This window comes from Amphiura filiformis, chromosome 2 (assembly GCF_039555335.1).
Source record: "Amphiura filiformis chromosome 2, Afil_fr2py, whole genome shotgun sequence".
Lineage (NCBI taxonomy): Eukaryota > Metazoa > Echinodermata > Ophiuroidea > Amphilepidida > Amphiuridae > Amphiura > Amphiura filiformis.
In genome coordinates this window covers 82,292,050-82,314,672 of record NC_092629.1, presented here as the reverse complement: position 1 = coordinate 82,314,672, position 22,623 = coordinate 82,292,050, and the positions used below count along the sequence as shown (strand labels likewise).

At 36.9% G+C, this 22,623-nt stretch overlaps 2 protein-coding genes across 2 annotated transcripts in view; one reads left to right on the top strand and one right to left on the bottom strand.

The window, feature by feature from the left end:
* LOC140146705 (transient receptor potential cation channel subfamily M member 2-like) overlaps positions 1–22,623 on the bottom strand; it is a 375,948-nt gene that overhangs the window by 327,113 nt on the left and 26,212 nt on the right. The window lies entirely within an intron of this gene.
* LOC140144003 (neuromedin-U receptor 2-like) lies at positions 14,800–15,909 on the top strand. Its single transcript, XM_072165834.1, has one exon. It carries the CDS (start codon positions 14,800–14,802, stop codon positions 15,907–15,909), a length of 1,110 nt encoding a protein of 369 aa, XP_072021935.1.

The window sequence follows — 22,623 nt, the reverse complement described above, 5'->3', positions numbered from 1 at the left end:
CCCCCAAAGGGTCACCTTACGACAATTCATGTCCTCAGAACTTATACCAACAAATCTGATTATTGCCGGAAGTGTTTTGTCAGAAGTGGTTTGCAGCAAAATACACATCGGAACCCAAGTAACAGAGACCCTATCAGCATGATCAGTGTTAGTGTTGTGAGAAATATTTTACACAACGTGGTTATCTCAAAATACATCAGCATGATCATAACTCACATCAAAGAGAACCCCAATCAGTGTGATTATTGTCAGAAATGCTTTGCAGCAAAAGGTGATATCAAATTACCCAACAGAATTCACACTAACGAGAACCCCTGTGAGTCAGAATTGTTTTGCACAACGTGGTCATATCCAAATACTCATCAGAACTCACACCAAAGAGAAACCCGATCAGTGTGATAATTGTCAGAAATGCTTTGCAGAAAAAGATGATATCGAAGTACTCGGCGGATTTCACAAGAAACCCTATCAGTGTGAGTATCATCAGATATGCTTTACAATAGAGATTACACATTAGAAGTCACACCAAAGAAAACCGTATCACTGTGACAATTGCTTACATATCAATTTGTAAGCTCTATTTAGCAAAGTCATAGTTCATTAAATTTACAACCGTATGACAATACAAAAACTTTTTGCATAGGATTTGCAATTGGCCATTGCTCATTGAAATTAAGCTAGTATATGGACAATATAAGTGTGCTCTTTCATTCAATGGATCACTGGAGGTTTTGACTTTTAAAACCTACATTTTGGTCAAATATTGTGCTTGGATACGTCGTTTTCAACAGATTTACCACATTCGCCTTGCTATAAACATTGAATTGCGTTATCTGTTGACGTTATGGAAAAAAAGTGTTTCTAAAAAGGAAGCTTTCGTTCGATTTTGAAAAATTCTGATTGGATGCCTATTTCCCACTAGTCACCAGCTCGAAGCTCACACAGCTCTTATGATGCTATGCACTCATTCGTATAGTGTAATCAAAAACTGTGTAGAGACAATTTACTGCTTGCTTGGAAGTTCTTGGACGAAACTGTGTGCTCAGGTGTATTGAGGTGGAAATTATGCATAGATGCGTTTATAAGAGAATCGTTTTGTAGCCAAACCTTTCCATATGTATCTCAAAACGTTTTAATAACATTCAAATGTCGGTTTATATAAAGGCCATAATAAAAACCACTGCAACAACATTTTTAAAAGGTTATTGCAAAATATTTGTAATATTTTCCAATATATTTTGTCAAAAAAATAATAAATATTCAATTCAATTATAAAATACATTCATATGTTATCTTACAACTAAGTTTCAAGCGGTGAGGCCAGTGGCAGGACCAATGGGAACCAAGGACCACACACTCGTTACCCCTCCACGCCAGAACATCCTCCTCTCCCCCCCCAGTTTGATCTCCCATTCCCCCTTCACCCGGGAATATCCTGGTGCCGTCACTGGATGAGGCACTTTGCATGTCATTCAGAAAAAGGGAATGAATGTATCTTCTCCACCCAACCGTCATCGCGACCCATGATTAAAAAATGAATGGCAGAACTAACTAACTATACGTATATAAAAAATAAAGTGTTGTTAACGAAATCAAATAAATGAAATGTAATTAAATATTACATAAAGATTGGATATCACAAAAATATATTATTAGCTCAGCTGAGAGAAAATGCTGCCCCTATAAATGTTTTTTTTCTATAATGCATTGTTATTTTTTAGTTTGTTGTTTTGAATTCTAATTTAGAAACGTTACTGAAATTCAACTAAATAATTGAAAAGATTTTCCTCTCAGATACCATGCTCTAGAAAATACAATTTCGCAATATTATTGACAGCCACGATTAACAATGCAAAATATAATTAATACAATTTCGCTATTGGCAACTTACTTACAAAATTGTCTGCAAGACGATATCCTCTGATTGATTGAGGTAGTCCGTAGCTGTGAATGCTCAAAGGGATGATACAATTGAATACATGAATACAAATCTCACCCACGTCTATGGAAAGTGATTTTGAGAAAACTTTAAAAAACCTCTATATCATTTTTATTCCTTCGGTTAAATTTACCTGGTAAACAGGGCACGTTTTACATGCAAATGAGTTCATCTGTATTTGGTATAACGATTTGCATTTCGGAGATTATGTGAGGGGTCATTTTGTATACCGGACTTGGGTGGGTTTTTAATCACACTAGTTCACCCGTAGCTTTGAGAGTAACTGATAGCGATGCTATTTGACCCCTGATAACCCTCTTGACTTTTTAACATGTACTGTGTTCCCGACATATCGCGGATTCTTTTTACGACTTTTAAGCCCGATTAAGCATACTCTAACTTTTGACCCCATATGACTTTGGACCTCGAGTGACCTCGGTTTGATTTTGTTCATGGTCCAGTGATATGGATAATTACTTTCACCAAATTTAAGCCAAATAGGGAGAAGTTTAAAATTTAGGCCCTTGATGACCTTTGACCTCAGATGACCTCGATTATATTTTACGTGATCCCCTCATACGAAGGATTCCACCCACTAAGTTTAAGCTTAATCGGACAAAGTTTGAAATTTGAACCCTACGTAATGAACTTTGACCTCTGTTAACCATCATTTTATTTCGCTCATACGTTACCCCCGTATCAAGGATTCCACCCACCAACTTTGACCTTCGATGACCTTTAAAACCACCCGAAGGACATGCTTTTCCCGAAGCCGGGCGAAACGCATAGCCGGACAGACATACACACCCCAACCCCCACACCCCGTGACACACAGACACACACCCCCACCCACTTCGCTCATTATTTTAGTAGTATAGATAGTAAGTGTATTCTTTACCCTTTGCTCTCAGTCTTTTTCAAAACACATGCTCAATAGACGCACGTAGAGGGTGGATTTGAGTTGTTCTTTTATACATGTGATAGACCTATGTATAAGCAACAATTTCCCATGCTTAACTCAATTTGACCAAAGTATGAACTTGGGTAGGTTTTGTATTCAGGTATTCAATTACTCATGTCTTGAATACTAAACTGTGCTTTGCCTATACGATCGTATATTAAGACGTTTATTTTGGGTGTGTGTTGCATTAACTCCGATTGGGAGATAGATACGCGTAATGCTTATTATTGCACATTCTATTCAAAGAGAATTGTCGAAATCACCGGGAATCAAATTTCATTGTGGATAGTAGTTCTCATAAACTCTTGTACTGGTTTTTGAACGTTCCTAACAAATCAGTGTAACATGGAGCAACCGCACAAATCGCAGAAGTTAGTCAAATTACATTATTATATTATATTATATTATATTATATTATATTATATTCCCCTATTATATTATAAATTTATTATATGCCCCTATTATATTATGACAAGTATGACACAAAGTAGGTATTAAATCTTTTTTACTTTCATCTTTGATACATTATCGTTATTGTTTACTATCTCCCTTGTATGAGAGAACCAACTAGGTGGTCAAGTGCAAAGCCAATGTAAATGCATATTGCATGTTACACGAACTGCAAAAAACAAGGTCTTTGCTGTTTTACGAAGCTGTTTATTTACCAAAGTATGGTTTTATTGGAATATTCATTGCTGTTGAGTGTCGGTAGAGTGCAAAACCATCCATCGTAATTGCCACTAACGCAGGTCGTCTGCACTTACGATGGTCTTGCACTCAACACTAATTGTTGTAGAGTGCAAAACCATCCATCGTAATTGCCACTAACGCAGGTCGTCTGCACTTACGATGGTCTTGCACTCAACACTAATTGTTGTTGAGTGCAAAACCATCCATCGTAATTGCCACTAACGCAGGTCGTCTGCACTTACGATGGTCTTGCACTCAACTCTAATTGTTGTAGAGTGCAAAACCATCCATCGTAATTGCCACTAACACAGGTCGTCTGCACTTACGATGGTCTTGCACTCAACACTAATTATTGTTGAGTGCAAAACCATCCATCGTAATTGCCACTAACGCAGGTCGTCTGCACTTACGATGGTCTTGCACTCAACACTAATTGTTGTAGAGTGCAAAACCATCCATCGTAATTGCCACTAACGCAGGTCGTCTGCACTTACGATGGTCTTGCACTCAACACTAAATGTTGTTGAGTGCAAAACCATCCATCGTAATTGCCACTAACGTAGGTCGTCTGCACTTACGATGGTCTTGCACTCAACTCTAATTGTTGTTGAGTGCAAAACCATCCATCGTAATTGCCACTAACGCAGGTCATCTGCACTTACGATGGTCTTGCACTCAACACTAATTGTTGTTGAGTGCAAAACCGTCCATCGTAATTGCCACTAACGCAGACCGTCGTAAGTGCTGCACTTACGATGGTCTTGCACAACACACTCATTGTTGTTGAGTGCAAGGCCATCATCGTATTAGTGCCACTAACGATGACCATCGTAAGCGCTTTACTTACGATGGTCTTGCACTAAACACTCATTGATGTTGAAACACTCATCATAATTGCCACTATAATACTAACGCAAACCATCGTAAGGGCGGCACTTGGTGTTTTTGCATTCAATGCTCATTTTATGTTGAGTGGAAGACAATCGTATGCCACTAACGATGGTATTTCATGCAACATCAAAATAAAATGCACTACGTATTAACAACCCAACAAACACTTAAACGTGTTATAAAAGCGTTATGGTTTGGGTCAAAACGTTTTAATAACATTGAAATGTCGAACTACATAATGGTCATAAAAACATTTGTAAAACGTTTCATATGAAAAATCACTTCAACGACATTTCTAAAATGATGCCAAAATGTCATTGTAAAATATTTTTGGCACAAATTCTTGGAAAACATTTTGTCAACAATTAATAACATTATGTTATTTCAAAATACATCAACCTCAAACATTCACCAAAAAATGTAACTTACGATATGGTACTGCACTCTGCTCAAGAACTGTGCTCAACTTTTATATTTTCAATACAAACTTTCCTAATTAATGGAAAAACTAGAAAATTAATTTTAATTGAATTGAATTCTGGTACATGTGTAATCACACAAAACTTGGATACGACCAAAAATACATTTTATTTTACACGTTTGTCAAATCAAGTAAGAAACTCCTGCTAAATGGATTTGTTTTTCTGTATCTTTTGGCACAGAGGCAAAGAAAGAATTTTTTTCATTTTTAATGAAGAAACGTCACTTAAATTGATTTGAATATAGATAACGTCTCTTTCAAAAGTCATGATAAATACAAAAAAACACTTTATTTAATTTACGTTTCAGCCAACTTTAATTTTAAGATGTCACACCATTATATCGATATCTTTATAACGACAACTTTAACAATTTAAAAAATGTTATGTCCACAAATACAATACTTTTATTTTACACTGTTGTCAAGTCAGATGAGAAACTGCTGCTAATTAGATTTGTGTTTCAATATTACTTTGCATTCCTATTACATAAGGAGAAAAAATTAAGAAGACAAAGAAAATACCTTTATTTATATTTTTATTTTCATTTTTTTAATTAGGAAACGTCATTTAAATTGAATTGAATGAATTAAGCCTACGTCCCTCTTAAAAGTCATGATAAACTAAAAAACACTTTATTCAATTTACATTTCGCAATTGGCAGCCAACTTCAATTGAAGATGTCACACCGTATAACGATATGGACAATTTTAACAATTAGATGGTATTGAGGTCAAAACATCGTAACAAAAAGGAAGTAGTTGTGAATTGTCATAGAATAATGAAGTTACTAACAATTAAATGGTGTCGAATTCAAAACACCGTAACAAGAGGAAGTACTTGTGAACGGTAATAGAATAATACAATTACAGAAATGACGTATTGAATACTAATATGCAGTGTAATTTGATAGTCTCCATAGCCTATATAAAGCCATTTATTTTGGGTGTGCCTGGTAGATTGAATTTTGACGATAGAAAAACATAGTTCAAATTCAAAGACTGTTCCTCATACTGCACTTTCTATATCTAACTGGGAGTCTTATTGCTGATATTGCACTTTCTAACTAACTAGGAATTGGTTCAGAACATCGGAAATCTTATTTGAGAAAAGGCAGGTCGTGTTATATATAATGTTGTATCTAATCACAACTTTGCAAATACACTGCAAAGTACCTCAGATGTAACTCGGCAGCAGCAAAGCCAGATCGGGTAAATATTTGCAACACCACGTTGCATCTTACCAGCTAATACCAAACAGGGATTGATTAAAGCGTTATACAATTTTACAGATTTCCTTTTACAAATTAAGCGTACTGCTTATGGTTAACACTGAAAAGGTGTATTCATCTCGACTCATTTATCCATCTTCTCAACACCTGACATTATCAAAGATCGGATTTTATATGCGGAATCAAAGATTACTAACTCCCATGTATTAGAAGAGGAAAAACAGCACCTAGGGAGAAAAAAAATTGTGTTCATGATTTTAGTTGCATTGAACACGCCAATACAGGATCACGTATGACTTGCTGATTCAGCTGGAACAGCTATATATTGCAAGTGAAGATTACTGGTGTTTATTTTAGATGTTACAAGGTGCATCTATATTCAATACCATATGGTAGCGCACGATTCGGCATATTCAGAGTTAATCTAATCTCAGTTTTATTTTATTTTTTCAACATCAACAAAGATGAACCACGATAGTTTAGCTAGTAACTGCAACCTTTACAGCACATGGAACTTTTCTCAGAACAACGAAATGGCTCGGGCAATACTATGGAATGGAACTGAAGATATTCTTTTTACGATCGGTCTTCCGGTTATATTCTGCGTTGGCGTTGTAGGTAATCTCGCCTTTTTGTTTGCTCTATTCCGCGCCCCGGCAATGCGCACGGTAACCAATGCGTACTTGGCAAACATCGCTGTTGCCGATCTCTGGTTTGTCACCTGGACATGTTCCACGTACTTACCTCCTTACTACATCAGCCCTGTGCGTAATGATGTTATATGGATATGGAGATGGAGATATGGTTGCGGGGTATGTTTTGCACTTGCCTACCTCGGTTATTTTGCATCTATTATGCTGATCACTATCGTTACAGCAGAGAGGTATTTTGCGATTTGCAGACCATTTCAACACCGCATGATAGCCGGTAAAAAGCACACGGTTAGAATGATAGTCGTTTCCTGGGTTACAGCAGTTGTATTATCTGCTATCACGTTGCCTAGTTGGTCAGGTATAGTCAAGATATGCGTAATTTGGCCAAATACTGAAACGTACCAAGATTTTCCGACGCTGATCCGACAATGTAACTCCCCAAGTTCCGCGTTATTTGTCTTTGGAGAACTCGTACTCACGGTTCCCTTCTTCATCGTTTTACCAGTGAACCTATTCATGTATGGAAGTATCATTCTTACGTTGAGTAAACGAACAGAAACTTTTGAGGACAAAGAGAAAACAGAGCTCGCTACGCGTGCTCGAAATCAGGTAGCGAGAATGCTAATCATAAACGGGTCGGTGTTTCTCTTATGTCAAGCTCCATATCGAATAATTAGTATTCATTAAATCGCGTTATTAGCAGGGCATCATCTTTTAAGTCCAGACATTTACGGTATAATTCTTGCAACAAGTCGGTTGTTGATTTTAATCAACTCATGTTGCAATCCGTTTATCTATTATGCAACAAGTTCGTTTTATCGCAAAGCTTTTCGAGATGCATTTTGCTCATGTAAAAAATCACTTCCGCGTGGATCTGTGACAGCTTCGAGTATTTCGGGCCGCACAAAGGAAACAAATATTGCGTAAGATAAAATTTAATGTAAATTAAAACTGGTCTGGAAGGGGTCTGCATTAACCGCACGGGCTAAATATTAATTGGAATGTGTCGGGAGACAATGGGAGATGGTGTAAAAGAATTGTTTGAAACTAGTGTTACGTAAGATGCATTTGCACACATAGAAATATTTACATAACGTTTTGTAAGTATAGAACCTCATAATATTTAAGTAAAATTTTTCTCAGAACTATGTAATATTTACCAAATTATGTAAAAGTTTAATTAATTTGGGTAAAATTTATTAAAACTTTACATTTTTCTGTATGTATCAATGTGACCAGCTCCAACAAAATCCGGAACATGTCGCCAGGCATGTTCTTGAGTTATATGCCTTTAAAGATGACATTCCCATAAAAAAATCAAATCTTGGAATTCTTAATTTCACTGTATTTGACCTTATTAAAAAGAGGGTTATTTAATCAATAATTGACAGTTGAACTATGTTAATCCCTATTCAATCCTGTGTAAAGCACGAAATTAATTATCCCATTATTCAAAATAGCAATTGGACAAAAATATTAAGGTATCATTTACAAATTTATCCATATCATGAAAAGTAGTGATGCTATTTATATAATTTTGGTATAATTTTAAAGCTTATTGTCCCGTGACTTGTTCCTGGTTTTGTCCGAACGGGTGACAAATGTTAATGATAACATTTTGTTTAAATTTTGAAGTGTCCGGCGTTTGAGATTGGTCTGTATAATATTGTGTTTTTATGTAGTAACATAAGTTTTCTATACAAAAACGATTCTCTTATAAACCATCTCTGCACATTTTTGTCCAAGAGCTTCAAAGGAAGCAGTAAATTGTCTCCACACAGACTTTGATTACACTACACGGTTGAGTGCATAGCATCGTAAGGGCTGTGGAGCTTCTAGCTGGAAAATGGGCCTCTGTGATTGGTTTTTGTCAAAACCTCAAGTGTTTCCTTCATCCATTCAGAATTTCTTATATCAAACGAAAGCTAACACTTCCCCCTAAAAACACTTTTCATCATTAGGTCAACGCAATTCAATGTTGTAGCAAGGCGATTGTGGTAAATCTGTTGAAAACTACTTATCCAAACACATTTTTGACCAAAATGTAGGTTATCAAAGTCAAAACCTCATGTGTTCCTTAAAATATTTTTCAAATCGTATGTCATTAAATGAAAAAGGACACTTATACTAGCGTCATTAGAATGAGCAATGACCTTGTGCAAAATGTTACTATTTTCGTTCGCCTGTTTTGTCATACGGTTGTAAATTAAATGAACTTTGAAGAGCGCTTACAAATTGATATATAAATTTGTATAGCACATTATGGATTAGTGAAAACATATTTCTCGTCAAAATTACAATTGAGTACCTTGGGCCCGTATGTTCTCAGACCGAAGAACCCCAGCTGGCTCTTTAAAATGTAAGGTTATATATAACACCTCATAAAAATATACAACTTTATAAGCAAGTGGTGTTACAATAATTCACTAGTTATATCTGTTACGTAACATTACTGGCGTATTTTGAATATGGCACAATGACACTAAAATGTGGTGAAATAATAGAGAGACTGCAAATTATAGTGACAAAATAGTTCTTGTCAAAACAACAATTGAGTTCCTCAGGCCCATAATATTGACGAAGGCCTGTATGTTCTCAGACCGATGGACCCAGATGACTCTTAGAAATGTTGGCTTATAACACTCCGTAAAATGATAAAACTATATAAGCAAATGGTGTAATAAATCTTCACCAGTTATATCTGTTACGAAACATTACTGGCGTATTTTGAATATGGTATAATGTCACTAAAATGTGGTGAAATAGACTGCAAATTATGGGTTAGTGAAAACATATTTCTTGTCAAAATTACAATTAGGTTCCTCGGGCCCATAATATTGATGACGGCCTGTATGTTCTAAGACCGAAGAACCCAGATGACTCTTAAAAATGTTGGCTTATATTTAACACTCCGTAAAAGGATAAAACTAAATAAGCAAGTAGTGTTATCATTCTTCACTAGTTATATCTGTGAATTATCTAGGAAGAGTAAATAACAAAGAAGTCAGTTTTATGGTCTTTTCATTACGCAGCTACAGAAGACATTATAATTTAAGGGACAAGCCTTGATTTCGGTGGCTTATGCGTAAAACATCTGCATCAGTTGCATAAGACGGATACTGAAAGCCCAGAGTAGGAGAGCATAAGTAGCAAGAATTGCACATCCTTCTAAGATGGTGATGGGTTTTTATCGTAGAAAGTCTGTAGCCATAATAATACTATAATATATTTAGAGGTTAATAACTGCGCATCGGTTATTTGGAGGGCATTGTGAAAAATCTAAACATTTTGCCTTTGGAACCGAGGAATATTCCGAGGTCCAAAGCAAAATGTTTAGATTTTTCACAATGCCCGACATATTACCGATGCAAAGTTATTAACCTCATTCATAACCGTCACTTTAATCTCTTCACCTTACAAAATAACACAAAATTTTGCTCAAAAGTTTATAAAAATAGATGATTTTTACATCTTCCCTTTCCAAAAATCGATCAGTCTAAAACAGGACGACCAATAACAAAAGTGCGTATCAGAATCTGTGCAAATATGGTAGCGCGCAATCCAAATACGGCAGCCAGCGCGCGCGCAGTTTGTTGGACGCACAATACGGCGAACGCGGAAGTCAATTGTGTGCGACATTGGAACAATTACGCATTTTGCGGTCAATTTTGAGATATTAATGACCTCGATTTGCGTTCGCGTTTTCACAAATAATAAAATATGATTGGATCGCACGCATCGCGTTTATTAATGAGGTTATGAATCCATAATAGTACATTGCAGCATTGGGAAAAGATTAAAGGGTATTGGTAATAATAGGTAACGGAATTAAGTATTATTGATATCCTCTTAACTACATAGTAGTGTGGAGTCAGTGAGCACGTCAATTGATAATAATACCTATACAAACTAGAGCGGTTACCGCACCATAGCTGAACCATGTGACTTCGACAGCATATTGTGGTATAGGCCTAGGCCGATCGGAGCAACTTCAAATCTGACCTGACCTTTGACCTCAGATGACCTTTGCAGTTTTATACTTGTGGAAGTGTCAGATGACCTTTGCAGGTTTATACTTGTGGAAGTGTCAGGGACTGTTTTCCCTGAGTTACAGCATGATCAGATCAATTTTACATTTGACCTGACCTTTGACCTTGGATGACCTTTGCAGTTTCATACTCGCTAAGTGTCAGGGATCATTTTCCCTGAGTTACAGCCCAATCGGAGCAACTTTAAATTTGACCTGACCTTTGACATCAGATGACCTTTGCGGTTGTATACTCCGCATGTGTCAGGGCTTATTTTTTCCAAGTTACAGCCCGATAGGAGCAACTCTAAATTTGACCGGACCTTAGATGACCTTTGCAGTTTCATACTCCCCAAATGCTGCGGATTGTTTTCCCCCAGTTACAGGCACATCGGAGCGACTTTAAATTTGACCTGACCTTTGACCTCAGATGACCTTTGCTGTTTCATACTCCCCAAGTGCCGGGATTGTTTTCCCAGAGTTACAGCCAGCCTTAGTGTGTATGTATTGATTTTCATAAATACATCATGGGAAGGAATAACATTTGACCACCAAGCCCCCACCGCACAAGTATTCACCATTATTGCGCAATAAGAGGCAACTATAGCATTTACCACATACCCTTAGTGTGTATTTTCATAAATGCATCATGGGACACTGTTATTTCCTGTGATCTAAATACTAACCACAAAATGGGCTATTCCACTGGGCGATCTTAGACATGTCCAGTTTGGTCCTTACTGTGGTTTAATAAGATACTGTTTTAATAATACTTTGGTAATTTCACAATATTTACTTCACTTTCTTGGCAACAATATGCTTGTTATCAAAATAGCAGACAAGCTGTCTCCCAGTGCAAATCTGTGATTTAGTAGCCCAATTGGGCGACTTTTGAATCAAAATGGACCACAACTTTAAAACTATTAGCAGTAGCACCCCCTGTGTTTCTTTATTATATTCTTTAATGTTTTCTCTTCCATTTGACACCACTCCGGGGGTTACACCTTCGTGGCATTTCGAGATATGTCCATTTCAGACCAAATGGTTAGTCAGTTAGTAAGCTAGTAAGTAAGCTAGTAAGCTAGTAAGTAAGTAACATTCACTCATATAGGCTGATACCATTTCATGGTTCAGCAAAAATAAGGGTTACTCCAAATAAGTTTCTCTAAATAAATTTTAGTTGTGAAACGTATAATAGCAACAACTGACAGGAAGCCTTTATGGTCAAAGCCGAAATGATGAAGTTATATGACAGAAAACCAACTTACTTGGCCTCTTATATTGTGGTGTCCCATGGGGGAGGGTAAATGTCTGGTTTCATACTTTCTGCCGCTTACCGCTGAGCGGCGTGACGCTTCAGCATGTGTTTAAAAATGTCAATCAGTCATTCGCACGCTCGAACGCTCATGTGTGTGAAAGTAATAGGACTATGCATGGCGACCAGTGCGAGTAACGCTCCGTATCTTAAAATTCACAAAATATGAAAGATAAAATGGTCTTATACCATAACCACGAAAAAGTCGCAAAAAATGACTTAAATTATCCGGCAGGTGGAATGGCGTGACGAACTGAAATGTTTGGGCCGTATGCAGACTCCGAGTATTAGACGTATAATATTTGATGTAACATATCGCCGTTATTTTATCTAGTCCCATTCTATTTCTAATAATGTTTAAGTTCTAAAGAATGTTTGATGACGTAAATATAATATGTTAAGTATAATACCTGGTAGAAATATATTATCGATTTTACGTCATCAAACATTCGTTCGAACATAAACATTACTGGAAAGAGAATGGCAATAGATTAAATAACAGCTAATAACGTAGATATGTTACATCAAATATTTTACGTCTAATAAAACGGCCTTATCGCTCGTGCCAGCATAGTATTCGCATTTGAGCGATTGCTTGTAGCCTCGCTTGTTGATCGGTGACGCAAAATATGCCATGAGAAATACCGCGATTCCGTCTAATTCGATTGTTTTTAAGAGCAATTTTGATAAGAGACGAGACAAGATTTCAATCAATCAGATTTATCCAGGCATTTGTTAGTATAACTAATTGGTATCCTAGGTATCTTAACTTCTTAACTAATTTGAACCTGCGAAATCCAAAAGGAAGGAGCACTGACGCCACGCCTGAGCTTTCGAACATTATGCTGGGTTTTTTTTTTTCAAAGGCAAATGAAACAGTGATAACACAAATAACATATTTAAACCAAAAATATAAATTTTACAAAAACTACTGCTGATAAAAATCCTGAAATAAGTGGATCATCAGGAGCTTTTGGACTGTTCAAAAGTACATATTTTGATTTGACCTGGTAGTTTATTCCACAATCTTGGAGCATAGGCAGCAAAAGCTCGGTCATCAAGTTCATGGCTCAACAAGAGAGCTACAATCTGAGCATAACGGAGCGTGTCCGTAAAGTAAAGTGCGAGAATTTTGTAATCAATGCGTTGTTCGGGCGTTGCTTGATAGGAAGCCAGTGGAGTTCGTTATATGTGATGCGATCAAGCAAAATCAGTCGAAACTCGGAAATATTAAATTTTCAGTTTCTGATAGGATCATTACCATCATCATCATCATCATCATCATTATCATCATCATCATCATCATCTGTCGGCTGCGGAGCAGGCGACTACAAGTTTCTCCAACTATTGCGATCTTGGGCAAGCGAAACATTTGGGCAAGCGAAACAAAAGAGTTTATGTTTCGGGTCAAATTATTTTACCCTTTGCAATCAATGCCACTATTTTGCAAAGCCAATTTTCCTTGTAACCTGTCATTTTCGCCTATACTTTTGCGTGTGGAATTTGTGCACATCCGGGTACCTTACATCGTTGAACACGGTATGGCGACTTGTAGATGTCACGTGCGCATTTATATATGCGCATTTATATATATACCCGAAGTCCACTGCAAAACAACAACAGAGTTCCGACTGATTTTGCTTGATCGCATCACATATACGATTTTTTGAATACCATGCAGAACTTGGATATGTCCAAAAGTACAATATTTTTACCTACTTTTGACAAGTCAGGTGAGAAACTGCTGCTAATTAGATTTGTTTCTCTGTATTACTTTGCACTACTATTAGATAAGGAGAAAACCTTGAGTACGCAAAAAAAATATTGTCATTTGTAATTTTATTTTCATCTTCTAACTTAGAAACATCATTTATAATGAACTGAATTAATAAAAACACCTCTAGTCTTGATAAACAAAAACCCAATTTATTCAATTTACCATGTTTACGTCTCGTAGCAAACTTTAATTGTATTGAAGATGTCACATACAGTTACAATATTGCCTCATGAAACATTCAATTATGTTTCGCAATTGGATAACATGAACCATTGTATTGAAGTTGCACAACGCTACGAAAGAATATAACTCAATGAGTACTTTTGAATTGTTATAGAATGATGAAATTACAGACATTAGGTATTGAATAGTAACATGCACATTCATTTGATAGTCTCCCTCGCCTATATAAATATATCTATTTTGGGTGCGCCTGGCAGTTTGACTTTTGCCGATAGAAGACTATAATAGTTCCAATACGCAGATTACTCCTTATACTGTATTTACTATCTAGAGGGAAACCTTACTGCTGATATTGGGACTTTCTAGCTAACTGGTTAAAGGATTTGGTCCAAACATCAGGAAACTTGTTTGAAAACTAACTCAAACGATCGTATAAATATTCACAACATCACGTAGCAACTTAACAGCGCAGACCAAATAAGGATCGACTAATGAAGACAAATAAGCGTTGACGTTAATCGTGCATAAAACTCATCTCATTTATCAAGGTTCTCAACACTTACATCAAGGAAACAGGCAAGGAAAACGTCTTTACTTCGCTCGCTGTTATTTGATCTTAATTTTTTTCTCCATTTTCCACATCATCAACAAAGATGAACAACGATAGATTACCCAGTGACTGCAACACTTACAACACATTGAACTTTTCTCAAGCAAACGAAACAGCTCAGGCAATGCTACCGACTGGAACTGAAGATGTTCTTTATATAATTGGTCTACCGCTCATTTTGTGCGTAGGCGTTGTTGGTAATCTCGCATTTTTGTTTGCTCTATTCCGCGTTCCTGCAATGCGCACAGTAACCAATGCGTACTTGGCAAACATCGCTGCTGCCGATCTCTGGTTTGTCACCTGGACATGTTCCATGTACTTACCGGGTTACTATCTCAGCCCTGTGCGTAATGATACTTTTATGAGATCTCCGATAGGTTGTGGTGTAGCCTTTGGACTTACCTACCTCGGTTATCTTGCGTCTATTATGCTGATCACTATCGTTACCGCAGAGAGGTATTTCGCGATTTGCAGACCATTTCAACACCGCATTATAGCCGGTAAAAAGCACACTGTCCGAATGATAGTCGTTTCCTGGGTTGCAGCAGTTGTATTATCTGCTATCACGTTGCCAAGTTGGTCAGGTATAGTCAAGAGATGCATAATTTGGCCAAATACCGAAGCATATCGAGATTTCCCGACGCTGATCCGGCGATGCAAATCCCCAACTTCCGCGTTATTTGTCTTTGGAGAACTCGTTCTCATGGTTCCCTTCTTCATCGTTTTACCGGTGAACATATTCATGTATGGAAGTATCATCCTTACGTTGAGTAAACGAACGGAAACATTTGCGGATAAACAGAAAACAGAGCTCGCTACGCGTGCTCGAAATCAGGTAGCGAGAATGCTAATCATAAACGGGTCGGTGTTTCTCTTGTGTCAAGCTCCGTATCGAATAATTAGTATTCATTATATCGCGATATTAGCCGGGCATCATCTTTTAAGTCCAAACGTTTACGGTATAATTCTTTTAACAAGTCGGTTGTTGATTTTAGTCAACTCGTGTTGCAATCCGTTTATTTATTATGCGACAAGTTCGTTTTATCGCAAAGCCTTTAGAGAGGCGTTTTGCTCTTTTAAAAAATCCCGTCCACGTGGATCTTTGAAATCTTCAAGTATTTCGGGCCACGCAAAGGAAACAAATGTTACGTAAAATACATGTACACACAGAGCAATGTTTACATAACGTTATGTAAGTATGGAAACTCATAATAATTAAGTAACATTTTTCTCGGAACTAATATTTACCAAATTATGTGAAATTTTAATTAATTTGTGTAAAAGTGGTTAACATTTTACAATTCTCTGTATGTAATGTGGATTAGAATGATAAAATTTAGTTTCAATTTATAGACTGGTTCTATTCTGGAAAAATTGCGTTTCTAATGGCAAGTTTGCGTTTAAGTTGGCAACCAGCTTATTTTGGGTATGCTGAACTCGAATCGGTTGTCTGCCAAGCAATATTTTGAGACCGTGACCCACAAAAAGACCCCCAAATGACCGAAAAGGATCGCATAGGGGTCACAAATAAAAGAAGATAACAGCAAAAACAGCTCCCATATCTGTCCATAACTTTGGTCAGGCAGCGAGTCAGGGGATTTCAAGTGGATTGGCAAGTGCCATATTTGGGCATAAGTGCAGTCCACCATTCAATGTGGAGGATAGACTAGACTTTATCGATTGATTTTGCTTGAGTAGTTTCCTGTTAACCAGGTTTAAGTACTGCAAAGGTCGAATCATGTTTGCTGTGCAGTATAACTGCACTATGTATAAAACCGCTCAAAAATATGACTCCATCATGGTTGTACCTGTACACAAGGGGGAAGCATCTGTAGTAAAAGCATACTGTTGATCATGTTGATCCCAAGATACAAATCAAAGCTTGTATCGATCCTCACTCGGCTGAAAGAGGAGGACAAAATTACTTACCAACATTACCATTTCCTATACCCCGCTGCTGAAAACTTACCTCGTATATATGCCACCCCTAAAATCCACAAACCTAATAATACCTTACGCCCCATCATGGACTTCACCAGGTCTATATGATATAACACTTCCAAGGCACTCAACGTCATCATTGCCCCTTTCGTTGGTAACACTAAATTCCATGTGAAGAATTCCAAGGACCTTGCATAAGATCTTGCAAGTGTTATGATAGACGAATGAGATGTGTTTGCCTCGCACGATGTGGTATCCCAACACGCCCATCAAGAAGGCCCTCGAGTTCATAAGAGACTACTCGAGGATACTGGGTGAAAGAAAAGAACATTGCTTTAAGAGGATATCGTGGAACTTTTGGAATTTATAATAACAACAATATACTTCACATTTAGGGGCCAGATCTTCCAACAAACAATTGGGACGGCCACTGGAGGTCCGGTAAGCCCGACGGTACCCCTTTTGACCACATGGATAAAATTGTAACCGATGATGAAGACAAAAAAGATTGAGGATGACAAGATTTTTTTTATTTTTTTTAAAGAGCAATTTTGATAAGAGACGAGACACGATTTCAATCAATCAGATTTATCCAGGCATTTGTTAGTATAACTAATTGGTATCCTAGGTATCTTAATTAATTTGAACCTGTAAAATCCAGAAAGGAAGGAGCACTGACGCCACGCCTGAACTTTCAAACATATGTGACCGTCCACCACGAATGAGCCGTAAATGTCCTCAATTGTATTCTGAGTTACAGTATAAAATGGGCATGAAGGTCATATTCATAGGTATTTCAATTTGGTGCTACGTGTATCTCATTAAATGAGGTACACGTAGCACCAAATTGAGGTACCTATGAATACGACCTTCATGCCCATTTTACACTGTAACTCAGAATACAATTGAGGACATTTACGGCTCATTCGTGGTGGAACATATCTCTTTTCAAAGGCAAATGAAACAGTGATAAAACAGATAACACATATTTAGACCAAAAATATAAATTCTACAAAATTCTGTCAAACCTGATGACAGATACGAAAAAAATCATTATAAATTATTCATTAAGCATCCTGAAATAAGCGGATCTTCAGGAGCTTTTGGGGCTCTTCAAAAGTACAATTTTTGATTTGACCTGGTAGTTTATTCCACAACCTTGGAGCATAGGCAGCAAAAGCTCGGTCATCAAGTTCTTGGTTCAACAAGAGAGCTACAATCGGAGAATGACGATCTAAGCTGCGTTGGAGTAATTCAAATTTGAAGTAGGGCCTATATCAATGATATCAGATGGAGATTGTCCGTCAAGTATTAAACAAGTGCGAGAATTTTATATTCAACAACTCTTCCTATACCTTTGTACAGGAGCCAACCGTTGTTAATCCGTAATGAATCCACAGTTCAGTAGCGTATACGCGAACGCAAGGATACGCGTACGCGTTACGCATGAGCGCGTAAACTTCGTCATGCCTGGAACGTATGCATAAACATGAACTCTCTTATGTTGGCCGTAGCAGCTAAATATTATCGCTTTATTCTTTAGTTTTAGTGCCGATATCAACAGAGAAATACCGCGATCTTCTTGTAAGGTTGAGTGGCAATGACAAATGGACATTCCGAGTGAAAGAATCATGTGAATTAGACCTCTTCAGCTTGTTTCGTTGTTGAAAGGGATTCAATCATGTTTCACCGTTGTTCTTCACCGATTAACAACTCGCGTCCGGCGCGTCTGCTTGGTTTACTTCGCTCGGGCAGCTAAAGCTGTCATCGCGAAGTAAACCACTCAGACGACGCGGACGCATCGTTGTTAATCGGTGATGAACAACGGTGAAACATGATTGAATCCCACACCACTCTTCGTCATACATAAATTCTCCCAGCCACATTTCCCTAACATAATATGATTTTTTAAAGGGAAATTTAGTCCGGCAGAGGTGGGGCTCGAACTCACGCCGCACCGCTATCGTGAATTCTGAATGAGCCTAGCGCCTTAGACCGCTCGGCCACCTAACTTGTTCACGGTATCCATCTTGAAACTTTTTTGAACATATATTCGCAATTTCAAAATAGGCTTACCACGTGACAAGCAAAGACAGAAAACGTACCATATTTTGGAATTTTATTTGCTTAAAAACATTAATGTGTATTAATAGCGCTCAATTGTTGATAACTGCGTGTTCTACACACAGAAATCCGACAATAAATGGGCCTCCCATACATGCACAATACATTATACAGTCCAACCTCTCTTATCCGGACCTCTTTAATATGGATCTCTCTGTTATCCGGCTGTGAAATTTTCAGAGGAAAACATGTTTTTGATGAATAAACACCTTAATTCCATGCTCTGAATGCTTAGAATGACATCTATATTGCACTCTAAAGCCATCCCATATTAGCACAATCTTTTGTTGTCACAATTTCAGTCCTTGGAACTTTCAATACAGAATTACATGTAATTCACTTATCCGGATTTTTCACTTATCCGGACAATGCTTGATAAAAGAGGTTGGACTGTATCGATTTTGACTCGCCGAGCCACGTGCTACTCCTATATGTACATGTGGGTCAGTATAATTATGGAGCCTACCATTTTTGCAATTTATAGTAGTCCACGTAGGTCCCCAAAGTTTCTTTCATAATATTAAAAGATTAGATTCCCATAAAGACGAAACAGTAATCTTTAGTTGGGAACTACGTAAATATTACATAAAATTTTCACCATCAATTCAGTGTTAATTTCCACTAAATTCAGAAAATATTTTGGCGTATATAAAATGGAAATAAAATTATCTGCTTTCTAAACCACATAAACTTTAGCACCATTGTGTATCACGAATCGTCATATATGATGTACAGTTAATATTCAAATATTTTTATACATTATGATGCTTCAGTTTTTACACTCGGCTATTTTAAAAAGGTAATCAGGCTTCCGCAGCATGTGCAAGAAAATAGCATTAATTTTTTTTCTTATTTTAGCATCCTTTTAGAAATACTGGTGAACGGCGTCCACTGTTGTAATTGAATCCCTAAAACAATGCGTTAAGGGGGTACTACACCCTGGCCAATTTTATGCCTATTTTTGCATTTTTCTTAAAAATTATAGCACATTGGTGACAAGTAGGATATGTATATTATAGGGGCAAGGACTACAACTATTGTACTGAAAATTCAGCAACTCAAAGCAAGTAGTTATTGATTTATTGATCAAATATTGGTTTTCCCTCGTTTTTGACTGTAACCCCACAACTGTTATCTGTGCTGAAATAAAATTTACAGTGCAGTAGTTGTAGTCCTTGCCCCTATAATATACATATCTTACTTGTCCCCAATGCGCTATAATTTTTAAGAAAAATGCCAAAATAGGCACAAATTTGGACAGGGGTGTAGTAACCCCTTAATTAATAGGAAACCAGTGGAGTTCATTATGTACGACTTTTTGAATACCACACAAAACTAGGATGTCCACAAATACAATGCTTTTATTTTACACTTTTGTCAAGTCAACTGATAAACTGCTGCTGAAATAATTTCTTTGTCGTATCAATCAATCAGCTGCATCAGATCATGTATATCCTAGCACCAAATTCATTATAGCGACAACTTTAACAATTAATGGTATGTCCACAAATTCAACACTTTTATTTTGCACTTTTATCAAGTCAGGTGAGAAACTGCTGCTAATTAGATTTGTTGTTCGGTATCTCTTCGCACTCCTATTATATAAGGAAAAACAAAATTGAGAAGGCAAACAAATATTGTTATTTGTAATTTTATTTTCATTTTCTAATTTAGAAACATCATTTAAATTGAACTGAATGAATTAAAACACAACCCTTTCAAAGGTCTTGCAAACATCCAATTTATTCATTCTACGTTTCGCAATTAGCAGTGAACTTTAATTGTATTGAAGAAGTTACACTGCGTCCAGTTCAGAAGTCATAATAAAGAAAATATAATTTATTCAATTATTTTTCGCGATTGGATAACTTGAACCATTGTACTATAAACTTGCAATAACGTTACGAACGAAGGTAACTCAATAGGTACTTGTGAATGGAAATGGAATAATGAAATTACAGAAATCATATATCGAATTCTAAAATGCACTTTGATTTGATAGTCTCCCTTGCCTATATAAAGATATTTATTTTGTCTGCGCCTGGCAGTTTGACTTTTGCCGATAGAAGACTATTATAGTTCCAATTCGCAGATTATTCAATATTCTGCATTTACTATCTAGAGGGAAGTCTTACTACTGATATTGCACTTTCTAGCTAACTGGTTAAAGGATTTGTTCCAGAACATCGGCAAGCTTATTTGAAAAATCGCATGTCGTATGTCGTGTAATGTGTATGTATATCTAATCGTAATTGTGGAGTTTCATTTTTGAATGCCAATATTCTGCAACGTTGCGTGGAAATATACCTCGAACGATCGGATAAATATTCACAACAAAAGGCTGCATCATAACAGCGAAGATCAAACAAGGATCGACTAATGAAAACAAAAAAGCGTTGGTGTTAATAGTGTATACATTTCGACTTATTTATCCATCTTCTCAACACTTACATTATCAAGGAAACAGACATTGAAAACGTCTTTACTTTACTCGCTTTCATTTGATTTTGTTTTTTCTCCATTGTCCACATCATCAACAAAAATGAACGACGATAGCTTACCCAGTGACTGCAACACTTACAACACATTGAACCTTTCTCAAGCAAACGAAATGACTTTACAAATTCGCAACAAACCCAAATTGTAACAAAGTCACCTCCGGGCAGATTTTTTGCTATTTTTCCATTTACCATTTACGATCCTGCACAAAGAGACCTATATTTTTCAGCATATATTGTTTTATCGATTATCGATTTTACGTCATTAAACATTCTTTGAAGTTAAACATGACTAGAAATAGAATCGGAATAAATCTAGATTAAATAACTTCTATAAAAACGTCCCAATCATTTGGATTTGGATTTGGAAGATACCTTCTCTTAAATAAGGGATCAAATCAAAACTCGACCGCCGGTTGCCCGCCGGTTCCGGGCGGTTCCGTCCGGTTGGCAGAGGTCATTGGTATATGAATATTCGAGAATGCATGAGTAGCAACCGCCGGTTGGTTTAAGCACATAACCGGAGAGATTAACAAAATGTCGATATGTTTATTTGATTGACTAATTTGCTTTGTACTTCAACTGGGGATTTCTCATAGGGCCTGCACTTTGGCTCGACATTTGAAAGGGGCGTGAATTCATTTTTGGATACGCCCCTATTATAATTAGGTAATACTCGACTCACACACATTCCCTATATGTATATACATGTACCACATGTAGTAAAATTTCCTGCTTTATCTGTATTGTGCCGTTCTTAAGCAAATACGGTAGTTAAACACGATTTCATCAAACATTATAACAATAGCTCTTTTACAGCGTGCAATCATCCCGGGAAATAATTGGGCAATAATAGAGGATGTGCGTGAAATTATTGATTGGCTCCATACAAAGGAATTGAACCGGTGTCCTTCACCGTAATCATGGCGCAATGCAGTGCATTCAATCAAACGTTGTCGTCAACCTATTTGATCGTATAGTGCATTTGTTATGTGTGTGAGACGAGCTGTCGCGGTAGATTGCAATAGCTTGTAATCATGCTTTTGTTGAATGAATTTGAGTACTCCGCCATATTTACGGTATGATACGTCATAATCTAGGTGATTATTTGCATTGGATGTCTTGAATACACTGGCGAGGTTGTGTAATAATCGGATTAATGCTATAACAGTAGGTGAATACAAGTTTTGAATATATCGCGTTGCAAAGCCCCATTCAGTGATCCCAGCGAAAGTGAAAAAAAATCAAATTGTTACTTTTATAAAAAATTTAATGAAAACAATTGGCAAAAATCCAAGAAAACG

What these genes read in the sequence shown, in the direction of transcription:
- LOC140144003 (XM_072165834.1), top strand. Translation starts at nt 14,800, where the DNA reads ATGAACAACGATAGATTACCCAGTGACTGCAACACTTACAACACATTG.